At 39.2% G+C, this 12,573-nt stretch overlaps 1 protein-coding gene across 1 annotated transcript; it reads left to right on the plus strand.

Moving 5' to 3' along the window:
* Positions 1-2,116: 2,116 nt before the first annotated feature.
* On the plus strand, positions 2,117-10,585 carry PCYB_144530 (formin 2; the record flags this gene model as incomplete). Its single annotated transcript, XM_004224924.1, has 2 exons — positions 2,117-3,564; positions 3,622-10,585. The coding sequence occupies 2 exons, from the start codon at positions 2,117-2,119 to the stop codon at positions 10,583-10,585; spliced, it is 8,412 nt and encodes a 2,803-aa protein (XP_004224972.1).
* Positions 10,586-12,573: the final 1,988 nt, after the last annotated feature.

Genomic DNA, 12,573 nt, shown 5'->3' on the forward strand with positions numbered 1-12,573 from the left:
TTTTTTTTTTGTAAGTGTCACGCGTTATGCCTTTTTATGGATGGGTATTATGTGTATATATACGCATTTACGTGTAAAGCGAAAAACACAACTTTTTTTACACTGTTACTCAGTTTGGCTGGTGTCATGTCGCTTTAAATATTGGCGGGCTTGTAGCATTAATTTTTGCGATGTTTTATAACATTTCGCGTGCGAAAAAAAAACTGCAAAATGGTCAACGTTTTGTGACTTAAATTCTACTTCACATTTTGCTTCTTATCGTTTCGTTTGTTTTTATTTTATTTTTTTTTGTTTATGCCAATTTTTGCATCCTCAGAACTTTTTTGGGAACAAATTTGAAGGATGCGCGAAAGGGGGGGAGAAATAAGCGTACATGACCCTCCTTTGCGTCCGTCTTTTTTCTCTCATTTGTTTAAAAAAAAAATAAAAATAAAATAAATACGTGAAAGCGTAAAAAGTGTTACATTTTTACTGGCATTAAGTGTGTACCTTTTAACCACTCGGAAGAGATAGCCACCATATCGAAGTTAGCTCAAAATTGCAAGTAACCTCGATATGGCACACATTTTGTATGTATAAATATGCACAATTACATACACACATACGTAGCCATACCTACATGTTTTCACACGTATACGTATCGTCATTTACCGCTGCCTGCGTACTTGACAACTTTGTAAAATTTCTGTTACCAAATGTACCCACGGTTGCCATTTTTTTTTTTATTTTCTGTTCAGGGGCATTTTGGTACGACCACAATGTTCACAATTTGTTCGTTTTGTTTGCGCATCTGTTTGTTTATGCTGTTTTAATCTGTTTAATCTGTTTAATCTGTTTAATCTGTTTAATCTGATTAATCTGATTAACCTGTTTGTTTGTTGGCTGGTTTGTTCGCTTGCTCGTTTGTTGTATAGGGAATGCCACTTTATTTTTTTTCCATTTGACGGAAAACTTGCTGCAACTCCGTCGCAATTTTCTTCTCACAAATGAGCTTCACGATTTTATGCATTCGTTTCCCTACATTATTTTTGCCATATGTCATAATTTATGCGAAAGCAATGGCAAAAATACCTTCACAAGAATATTTGCCGTTTTTGTCATTTGTGTTTTAATGCTTATTAAATTTTGCGCCTTCGTTATGTGGTCTTTTTTTTTTTTTTTTTTTCCCTATTCATTCGTCCGTTTCGGCAATGCCCTTTCGTGTTTATGTGCACATGTCACAGTTTGCTTCGCTACGTTCGGGAGTATTTACAATTTTGTGTACTATTTCGCTGTATCCTTTATTTTGAACGTTGCCTTTTTTTTTTTTTTACTTTTTCTTTTCCCTTTGCTTTGCTATTCGGTCACGCACCAACCACCCGCTCTTCCCATCCTTGAACCACCCCACGTGTACATGTCTTAAAGCAAAACACATTTTTATCAAAATTGAAAATAAAAAAACACTTGCTTGAACAGTTACGCGTGTAAACTATTCAAATAAATGGCAAATTTGTTCGGCTAAAAAAAAACGTTGTTTGTTTTTTCTCCAAAAGAGTATATACATTTATGTATGCATGTGTACGAAGTCACGAATGTATTACCCCCCTTCCAGTTCAAAGAAGCAATTCTGCTTTGTCCCTATGTTAAGCGATTTTCCAGCCCAATCGAAGTGGTCACAGGATCATGAATAGTTTTTTTTTTTTTTTTTGCGTTGAAAGCCGTTCAAGTGAAATATTAAAATCCAAATCGATAAGGGCGTAATATCACAGGAGCAATAAGGAGCAACGCTTTACGCTACCCAAAGGTCGCACAAAAAAGGGTGGAACAAAGCAAAAGAAGGGAGGAAATAGATACACGAAAAACAGTGTGCGAAAGGAAGCGCTTGGCAAAATTGCAAGAAAAAACACACTGCAGAGTAGCATTATTTAAAGCCAATAATGCTATAGCGCAAACGAGGTGAGGAGACGATTGCGCAACCAAGCAGAGTAACAACTGCGTAGTGTAACTATCGAATTGAGGACCATTCGAGTTTCGGACCACTCAAGATTCAATGCTTCCAGTAACACCCCTCCGCAAGAACTCTTATGATGACAATTTTCCATGCCAAAGAAAAAAAATCACATGAAAAACATTTAGCATGAAAAATCACCTCGAAAGAAACGCAAAAGGAACAACAGAAAAGAAAGATCAGAGGGGCAACGCAAATGAAAAAGAGAAGGAGGAAGAAGAGAGACGATATGGAATGAACGCAATTTATCACCAACCTGTTGGCGGAATGGAGGCCAGGCGAATCGACTCCTTTAGCAGGATAAAAAGAGTTGCAAAGGAAACCCTTTGGAACATTGAGAATTTCCAAGAGGACGATGAGAACGTGGTGTGCTTCAAAAACTTCGTCCAGAAGGACATATCGGATGATAACGTGAACGAAGGGGGCGACATCATGTTCGACCATTTTGGAAATGAAAAGAGAAGTGAGAGCAGACAGGACATCAGAAGCCAGAGTGGAAGTCAAAGTGGAAGCCAGAGTGGAAGCCGGAACGGAAGCGGGAACGGAAGTGGGAACGGAAGCGAGAGTATACGAGAGAGTATGCGCGGGAGTATACGCGAGAGTATACGCGAGAGTATGCGCGGGAGTATGCGCGAGAGTATGCGCGGGAGTATGCGCGAGAGTATGCGCGAAAAGGTGATCACGCTCAACAACAAAGGCAGGAGCCGCAACCCTCCTCGAGACAGCAAGCACAATCCAATGACGGGACTGAATTTAACGAACTACATGCTGGTGCCAGACGAGATCAGGCACAAGTACACAAAAACGTACTTGTTCCAAATATCAAAAAGATTGCTAGTCATGAAAAAACCGTGGAGATTACCCAAGAATGTAGAGCTACAAATCAACAATGTGTACCATTTGTCCAATTACATAAAAGTGCTGGAGAGAATTTCGAGTGAATATCTGAATGACCCCCCTATTAATTATTACTACAAAGGGTTAGAGCTGTACAACAAAAATGTTTTTGCAAATATAGATTACTTGTTAAAGAAGGTAGACATAAAAAAGAATCCCAAAAATTTTCAATACAGAAATTTAATTAAGGTAAATGAGTGTTACTACGATTTAAGCACCTTTGGAAAATCTCCCAATGCCATGTTTTATCAATCGTATGTCATATGGGATGTTCATGGAAGTAGCTTAACCCTAGAACAGGAATATGAAAATTTTTTCGACTCACAAATTATGGATTATAGCTTTGGAGAAAAGGAGTACCCCAATTTGAAATACATTTTAAGCATCTGCAGCTCAATCCTATTTTGGCTAAACTTTAACAAAAAAGACAACTTTGCGATTATTAATTACCATAAAATTAGCTCCTTCATTTTGTTAATTTTCTCTTGTGTCATGCTAGTCATAGATAACACTTTAACCTTTTCCCAAATTCAAGAAATCCTCTACAAGTCGTCGAAAATAAGTAACAGTGATAAGGAGAATGAAGAGGATAACATCAACACGAATATTACTTCAAACTATTTTGGAAACAAATATGAGACTCTTTCAAACGGGGAAAAATCGGATGACACGTGTAACATGTTAGGGAGAGCCAAGGCACGAAGGGGGGGGCATTCTCGCATCTTACCTCATAACAGAACGACAAATCTGCAAAGAGACAAATATGAGAGAAGTGGGCGCAAATATGACAATGAGGAGGACACCGCCCTTCGCAGCAACAGTTATAAGGATAACTCCATCGAGAAAAATTCCTACACGAAGAAAAGAGAAATCTCGGATTCGGTGAATATCTACAATTTTAGTAACTACAACAGCGATGATTACCCCACATATGACAACCATTTTAACGGAGGTGATATGACTTTCGCCACGAACGAATATAAATCACGTAACCACGTGAATGAGTTTAACAAAATGCAATACCATACATTAAATTTGAGCGGAAAAAGTGCAGAATACGATAATGAGATGGCAGGTTCACAGAACAGGAAGAAGACCAAATTTTCAAACTCCTGGGGATTTGATCTAACAAACAGAGAAAATTACAAAAGTAACAATAAAGTAAAGGACCACCACTTTTGGATTCCATTTGATTACTGGAAATCTTCTCACAAAAGATATTTTTTTTACATTTATGAGTTAATGAAAAATAAAAATAAAAAAGTGGAAAATGTGCCCTTTAAGTTGAAGAGCATTGTTTTTAGCGACTACGTCATGTGCTCCGTTTCGGTCGAGGTGTATGAGATTATTTACAAAGATAATCAGGAATTTCACCTGGACGTTTTGTCCGATTGTGACTGCGACACCGCTGGGGAGGAGGGGTCCACGGGCGAGGGTACAAGCGGAAGCGGCGAACCAAGTGTTGAGCAAGGTGGTAAACACGGTGGTAAACAAGGCGGTAAACAAGGCGGTAAACAAGGCGGTAAACAAGGCGGTAAACAAGGTGGTAAAGGAAGTGAAAACCAGAGTGGAAACCAACGTGATGACCAATACAGCAACCCTAGCGAATGCACCGAGGTTGGTGAGTCGAATGAGGACTACACGCAGAATGAAGAATCAAAGGGAGAAGGCCTCCGTGAAGATGAAACCTTTTACAGGGACTCTTCCGTGGAGGGGAAGCTAAAACGAGGAAACCCAAATGAACGCGATTCGAATGATCCCTTGAAGGGAAGGGATAGCAGTGATTACTCCAACGAGATGATCCTCCCCCCAGCTAGCGTAAAAAACGGAAATGGCAATATATGTGGAGTATATAAACCCATGGGTAGAAAATCAAGCACGGATAACATTCCATACGGAGAAAGTAGATCCCCTAGCAGGTTAAAAGTACCAAAGGGTCATCTCACCGCTGACAGCATTTTTATAGATAGGAGCTATGAACCAACTGCGTGCCTGAGAAATAAATTGAGGAGGACATCTTCTTCTTATAGATTAAGGAACGGCTCAAATGGGTGCAGTGACAGCTGCGAGGGGGAGTCATTTAATACAGTGAATCAATCAAATCGGTCAATTTCGCGGAATCGATCGAATCTGTCCAACTCGGTCAATTCGTCTATTGGGCCAGACTATGAACGAAGTCTGGAGGCCAAACCGGGGAAGGGAGAAGGAGGATTCGCTGAGCACCTTCCGTTCGACCTCCGCAGAGGAAATGGCCCCATCACACACAAAATAAGACAGCATGAGGGGAAGTACTATTCTCCCAGATCACTCAGTTCAGTTTCGTCCAAACCAACATCGGTAGATCACGTGTACAGATACAAAAATGAGGGCATTGCAGGCAGTAGAAATATTCAAAGGGAAAGGTCCAAAGGGAAGAAAACTACCAACGCGCAAGTGAACACAAAAGTGAAGATAAAGACGAAGGAGAAAATGAAGACGAAATCGTGCACATTTTTTCCACAAAAGAAGACGAAGAGATCGGCCGAATCGAATGAACCGCTCTCGCCCGTGATAAAGAAACACAGTTGTGATGTGCCCAAAATAGGAGAAGCGGAACATAAGAAAGACACCAAATGGAAGGAAAAAAAAATTTACGATTTTTTAAGGAAGAATAGAAAAAAGAACCAGAAAAAAGGGGAAGATAGAAATAAAGGAGCATCTTGTGCGAAATCAGGATATGAATACTTTTTAAAATGTAACAACCTAAGTTACAACATCGTGTCGTCGTACGAGAAGAACAAAAAAAAATATGTGACAATCGATTTCACACATGACGCTGAAGGGAATACCAAAGAACACATCATATGTGGAGATATTCTCATACTAATTGGACACAAAAATATAGAAAAATTTCATAAAGGATTTTCAAGTTCTTATTCTTTCCATACTGGTTTTTTAAAGAAGGCCTCATCCGAAATCCTTCACATAAGGAAAGAAGACATGGACATTAACAGCAACTACGAAAGCTACATTCCGGATGGCATGAAATTGTCCATCATTTTGGACTCCGCTAATAGAAATGACTGTATGAAAGCGTACAAAAGAAATTTAAAGAGTCATAACAAAATGGAAGATTTGAAATCGTTGAGAATTTTCGAAAAAAATAAATCCTTCGAGTCGAATGATTCGGAGCATGTTGTGTATGGTCTGCGAGCTAGTGGAACTACCATTTCGGCCTCTGATGTGGGAAGCTGCAATGGGGAAGAGACAAGCGTCAGGGGAAAGGGCAGAAGGAGGACAAAGGGAGGGAGAGAAGATGATTCAGATGAAGGAGAGGAGGAGGGAAAAACCAAATGGAGGAAGGGAAGAAGCGGCCACAATGTGATGAAGTGCAGAAGGGAGGAAATGGGAAAAGTAGACGACGATGAGGAGGATGAAGAAGAAGAAGAAGAAGAAGAAGAAGGAGAGGACGATGAAGAGTGCATAGAACAGCGATGCGAACATCGCAGTGATAAGGAGGACGAGCCAAACGAGACCACCCATCACAGGGGAGAAACAAAACGGACACCACAGCAACGTAGAGAACACGCGCGTTACTCACCACCAGAGCAGAGGGAACAGAGGAATAAGTCAAACTTTAGCAATAGCAAACAAATGGATTTCCATTCGAAGATAAATTATAGTGGCTACTCAATTTTCAGCGAAAAGGAGCCCAAAATAAAATACAACGCTACGAACATAACGCAACTGTTAACGTCCCTCTTCGGTTTTAAAAATAGAGAAGACAAATATTCTTTAATAAAACAAAACGTATGTTCTTTGTTGTCCTCCAAAAGATCGTTTTCAAATTTAATTTCCTTAAAGGATTATTTACAGAGACAATATGAAGTAATTACCAACCCGACAGAGAGTATGTACAATTTTGTGAAGAATCATGTTTTGAAGGTAAACATCCCTCTGGTACATTATTTAAAAAAAATAACTCATTTGTCGAATTTGAAAATTTATTTTTCCCTAAAGTTGTGCAACAATGATTTGAGTAAGTCTCTCAATTTTATTGTCTCCATATGGGGAATTAACATCTTAAAAAAAAAAAGTTCCATTAGATACTCCTCAACTTTGAACGAGCTCCCAGAATTTAGGGAAGAGTTTAAAAAAATCGCCCCCCATGGTGTAGGCATAAAAACACCCACTGAGTTAGCAAAACATGTAAATCATTTAGACAGCACAAATGTCAGTTGTACACACGTGGACGTGTACGAAAAATTGGATGACAGTTCAAATCTGTTTAAGGAGTACGAACAGGTAGCGGAAGATGAGGAAGTTGAAGTGGTACTTTCGAAAGAATCGTGTAGGAGAGTGAGCTCGCTCCATCGCTTGGAGGAGACGTTCGAATGGACGAGGGACCCTGGGAAGATCGTGCACCTGAAGGAGCTGCATCCCTACAGAGAAATCGAGGCGGTGAGTTCGATGAGTGGGGCAAAAAGGGAGAGAAAAAGGGAAGAAGCAAGTGAAGCAAAAATTGATACACAAAATGAAGTTACACGCGGCGAACCAAATGAAGCCCCAAGTCAGGCCAAACCCAAGGAACCCGCGACGCATAGGATGCAAAACGAGGGACGCTCCGAAGTGATCACAAACATAGACGGAATAAAAATTGCCAAGCTGGAAATCAACAAGACATACCACCAAATAAGGGAAGAAACAAATTTTGCAAAATTGAAAGAGCAACCAGATTTCAGAAAAAACGAAAAGGAAAAAGTCCAGGCACATAAAGAAAAAACTATAGAGGACAATGAAAGTTTTCTGAAAAGCATGGTGGAAAAAGACGAACCATTAAAAGCGATAGAACAGCCTAGCACAAAAAGTGATATATTAAAAAAAATAGAAGAAAGTAATTATTTTTACGCAAAATTGCCCAGTGGAGAATTGGTAAAATTAAAAGTAAAGGACACGAACGAGTTAGGTACATACGAAAAAATGCCTCTTCTGCTCATTGAACCTGTGGATGATTCAGGACATTTTACACGTGCAATGAGTGGCTTAAGTTTGAAGGAGGAATCTCATAAAAATCAAAACGCCACCCTGGACAAGGCCACTAATAAAGATTGCCTAATAAACGATTTGGAAAAAATGTATGACCAAATGATTATGAAAAAGAACAGCGTTGAGTCCACGTTGAGTATCGAAAGTGATAGGTCCACTATGTCTAGGTATTCCACGTCCCTCGTAGAGCCCCCCCTCGTTTCTATCTCGAAGGGGGGGGTGCCCGCGGGGGAAAAAGTGGAGGTCAAATTGGGTCAGAAAATGGAGATAAAAATGGGAGAGAAAATGGACCAAAAAATTGACGCCAAAATGGACCCAAGCGTGGTAGTGAACCCCCCCGAGCTAGCAGCCAAGGAACTGACCAAGCCACTGGCCAAGGAACTGGTCAAGCAACCGGCGAGCGAGGGTCAAACGAAGGCAAAGGCCGTGGAGGCGCTCCTCAAAAAAGCGAAGGAAAAAAGACCGCCGCCCCCGTTGCCACCCGCGCTACAGAAAAGACCCCCTTCGAAAGCGACGGCGGAGGGGAAAGAATCAGGAGGGGACACAAAAAAAGAAAGTAGCGCCAAACCAGGGGTGCCCAAAAAAATGGGGAAGAAAATGCCAGGCCCTCCTCCTCCCCCACCCCCATTTATGTTAAGTAAAGGCAAAATGGGAGAAAAAGCCAAAATGGGAATGAAAAAATGCGCAATGAATTTTGCACCGAAAAAGTACGTGAAAATCCAAGAAAAAAGACCCCTAGGAATTAAACTACACTGGCAACTATTACCAACACACAAAATTGAAGGAACCGTTTTTAATGAAATAAAAAGTCAGGAAGCAAAGTATAATCTGATCGACACAAAAGCTGTTCACAAATTATTCGCTCGAGTAAAAGGAGAAAAGAAAATTGTAAAAAAAATCACAGAAGAGAAGAAAAAAAGCAGCGAAGAAAAATTAATAACCGTTTTGGATAGAACAAGAGCTCAGAACATCGGAATTTTGTTACGATTTCCTATGAGTACCCAAGAAATTGTGCAGAAGATAAGCGTATTTGACCTTGAAAATATGAATACAGAGTTTTTGCAAAAGGTATTGCACATTTTACCAACGAAGGAAGAAAGTGATAGTATTTTACAAAAACTGGAACATGAAAATGTGAAAGAAGAAAATTTCAGAGATGTTGAAAGGAAGCTAATTCCATTTGTTTATATGGACAAATGTCAATGTAAGGTAGAAATTTGTTTATTTTCACTAAAATATGAAAAAATGATGAATGAAATAAACAAAGATTTGGATACTTATGACAAAGCTGTGAAGGAAGTACGATCAAGCATACGCTTGAGGTCTTTGCTGAAGGCCGTTCTCAAATGGGGCAATTATGTCAACTATGGTGTTAATGACAATGAAGATTTAGTCGCCCTAGGGTTTACCTTATCATCAGTGTTGAAGCTAACAGAATTTAAATCGTCCATAGATAATAGCATCACCTCGTTGCACTATATCACTGTTAGTCTTTGTACCTATTTACCAAATTTAAATATGAACCTTCTAGAAAATGACCTAAACTCCGTTTCAGTCGCGTCCAAAATGTCGTCCGAAACGGTAGATATTCTGCTAGCTTCACTCGATAAAGAAATAAATTACATCAGAGAGCAGTTGAAATGTACCTATGAAGATGTTTTTAAAGAAAAAATGAAAAATATTTTACAAGACAGCGAAACGAAGTATGCCAATGCGCAAAAGAGATACGAAGAAACGAAAAAATCTGTGCAGCAGTTGGGTACCTACCTGGGGGAAGATATGTCAAAAAGTGCAAACCTCGAAAGCATATTTATTATATTATCCTCTATTGTGGATAATTTTACCAAATGTTACAAAGACATCTTGGCCAATCCCAAAAAGTTTTCCATAATGCTAAATGATGAAAATTTACTAGATGAATATTACACCTTTTTTGGAAAAAAAAAAAATAAAAATTTGCCCAGCTCTAAAAATTATACCCCAATAAGTAAAGAAGCAGTAACGAAAGAACAAGGTGCAACAAAAGAGAGTGAGAAAGAAAATGGGAAGATAAAAATTAATAGAATCCAAAGCTGCATTGGTATAGTCAGAAAAAATGATAACGCCAAGAGTTCCATGTTTCAGCTGAGGACTAAATTAATGCAGGACATACAGAATAGGGCTTTCATCAAAAGGGGGGACTCGGATGTAGACAAAGTACAATGTGAGCCAACGATCCGTTTGTGCAACAAGAAAGATACGCCTATCACGAATACCGGATTGGGGAAAAATAACGGTGGGGCAGAAAATGCACAAGGTTTAAATGAAAACGGGAATGGCGTTGATGCAAAGGGGGAAAATGTGCCGCATGGATACGCCTTGGGGGGCGAATTAAAAAGGAGGGAAAACTCGGCTAGAAGTGTAAATGAGACAAGGTTAGGGCAAAAAAAAACCACTGGAAGTGTAAAGGATGAGACAAGGTTAGGTGCGGATAATCCCCTCGGAAGTGTAAACAACGAGACGAGGTTAAGAGAGAGACTAAACTGTGATGAAAAGGCAAATGGAGATATAGCCACTGAGGTGAACCTGGAAGAGGGTCCAAAAATCGAGAGCAAACCCAACGCAAGTACCAAAATTGAGGACAAAATAAACGATGAGATAGATGGACTCGTGGGGGAAGACAAAATGGTGGAATAAAAAGGGAAGCAATATTGAACAACTATGCGAGGTGAAACTATTTCGAATATGCTATCGCGCTGTTATTATGAATTTTTTTTTAAAACAAAAGACTGTAGGACAAACGTGACACTGTTTAATTCTCCCTATTGTGCATCTTCACCAGTTTCTCCCTTTTTTTTTTTTTTTTTTTTAAACTCAATCGAGAAGGCATACTTAAAGTTCTCAGGATTTACAAACGTGTACATATATTAAAATGTTGGCGTACGAGTGTTCAAGGAAGCGGAAATCTTTTTTGTAAAGTGCAAAATTTTCCTATGGCGGTATATTTGTACAGTGTTGGATGAAGCTACATTTTATGGAGACACAATTGATGTGTTTCAAAAAATTTGCATCTTACACTGCGCTGGAAATGTTTGTCTGTTTTCCCCTTTTTTTAAAATAATTAAGGGGAACGTATAAAAAATGGCGTGCGATGAATTGCAGGTTTATTTGATTAATTTGGGGGAGGTAGGGACTTCTTTTTATGCATAAATTGCCCTGCCGCGTAGTGCTGTATAAAGCTGCACATTGACGCGTACAATCGCGTTCTGTCGCGCAACCATGCTGCCTGACTTCATGGCTCCCCATTGTTTATGTCTTCGTGCATGCGTTCGAATTAAGGGGAAAAGGAGACGCATAATTAAAGCCGTGTGTTTTAAAAGGATTAGGATACACGGCAAATTAATTTTTTCATTTTAAAATTAACTCCATTCATCTTTAATTTGTTGCATAAGTTGCATTTTTAATAGGAAAAGAGGAAGCCGGAATTCGTAATGTGCATATATATATATTTACCTGTGTGTGTACCTGTGGCCCACTTTTCCTCTTCGTTTGTGTCATTTTGATTGTGCGCATCTTTCGGGTGCGCGTGTATCGATCATTTTGAATTCTTACAACTTTTTTTTTTTTTGTTTTCAAATAAAATGAAGAACTTCTTTAAAATTGCTAAAGTTTTGCTGCCCCAACGTGGCCATGACTACTGTCGTGACTATACTGTTTAGCCACCTAGTAGTTCTGGGCCCTTTTTAAAAATGTTATGAACTCATTACATTTTGGACAAGTTAGAAAGGTTCCTCATGAAAGGAAGTTTTTTTCTTTTGCATGCACTTAGGGTTGTGTAATTCGGCTCATAACACGTAAGGGATTAATGTACACACACGAGCATTTGTGCATACTCAAACATACACACCGGTGGGATACAAAATGGAAAACCTATTCGTAATAAATCCGTGGGGTGAAAGTGGATGACTATTTTTAATGTGGCCTTATAATTTCTCCTTTTTGTGCATTTTCCACAGGCTACTTCTTTAAAGGGTGTCTATATAAGTACTACTTTTAATTGGCCCTTTCAGGAGTTCTTATTTAAAGCGCAAATTTGTACTTGCGTTGTTAATTATTTTTAGGGGTATACTTTAAAGCATTAAAATGATTTTTTCCCTTTTCGTTGGTCACTTTTGCGCTCTTAAATTCGTTTCTTTTTTCCGCCATATGTTGCCATTTTTTTTAAAATAGCATGTACGTACAATGACGAAAGGGGTAATATATATCCTCTTGGGAGAAGTATGCACACATGCCATGCGCCTATTTAGGTGTGCGCCCCTTAACCTTTTTTTAAAATTTCTTCTGTTCCGTCGAATAATGCCAGAGTTAGCACACCCAACAGGAAATAGTTGCACTGCTCTCAAGGAATGGCAAAGAGCAGGCGGACAAGCACATGGTTTGGTCATGCTTAATATACATTCACACGTAACGTATATGTGTATATGCATATGTTCGAGCGTAACACCCCGCGAGTACACCATTTGAACAATTTGAACGTGGCGCGTTTTAAAAGCGCTTTAAAAGCTTTAATTCTTTTTACGGAAAAGAGTAAAAAACTTGCTCTTTATTTTGTATTCCTCTAAAATTGGTGAAAGGGTGTACACTTTTTTGTTTCGTTTTTTTTATTTTTCCCATTTCAGATCGTA

Source organism: Plasmodium cynomolgi, chromosome 14 (genome assembly GCF_000321355.1).
Source record: "Plasmodium cynomolgi strain B DNA, chromosome 14, whole genome shotgun sequence".
NCBI classification, from domain to species: Eukaryota; Apicomplexa; class Aconoidasida; order Haemosporida; family Plasmodiidae; genus Plasmodium; species Plasmodium cynomolgi.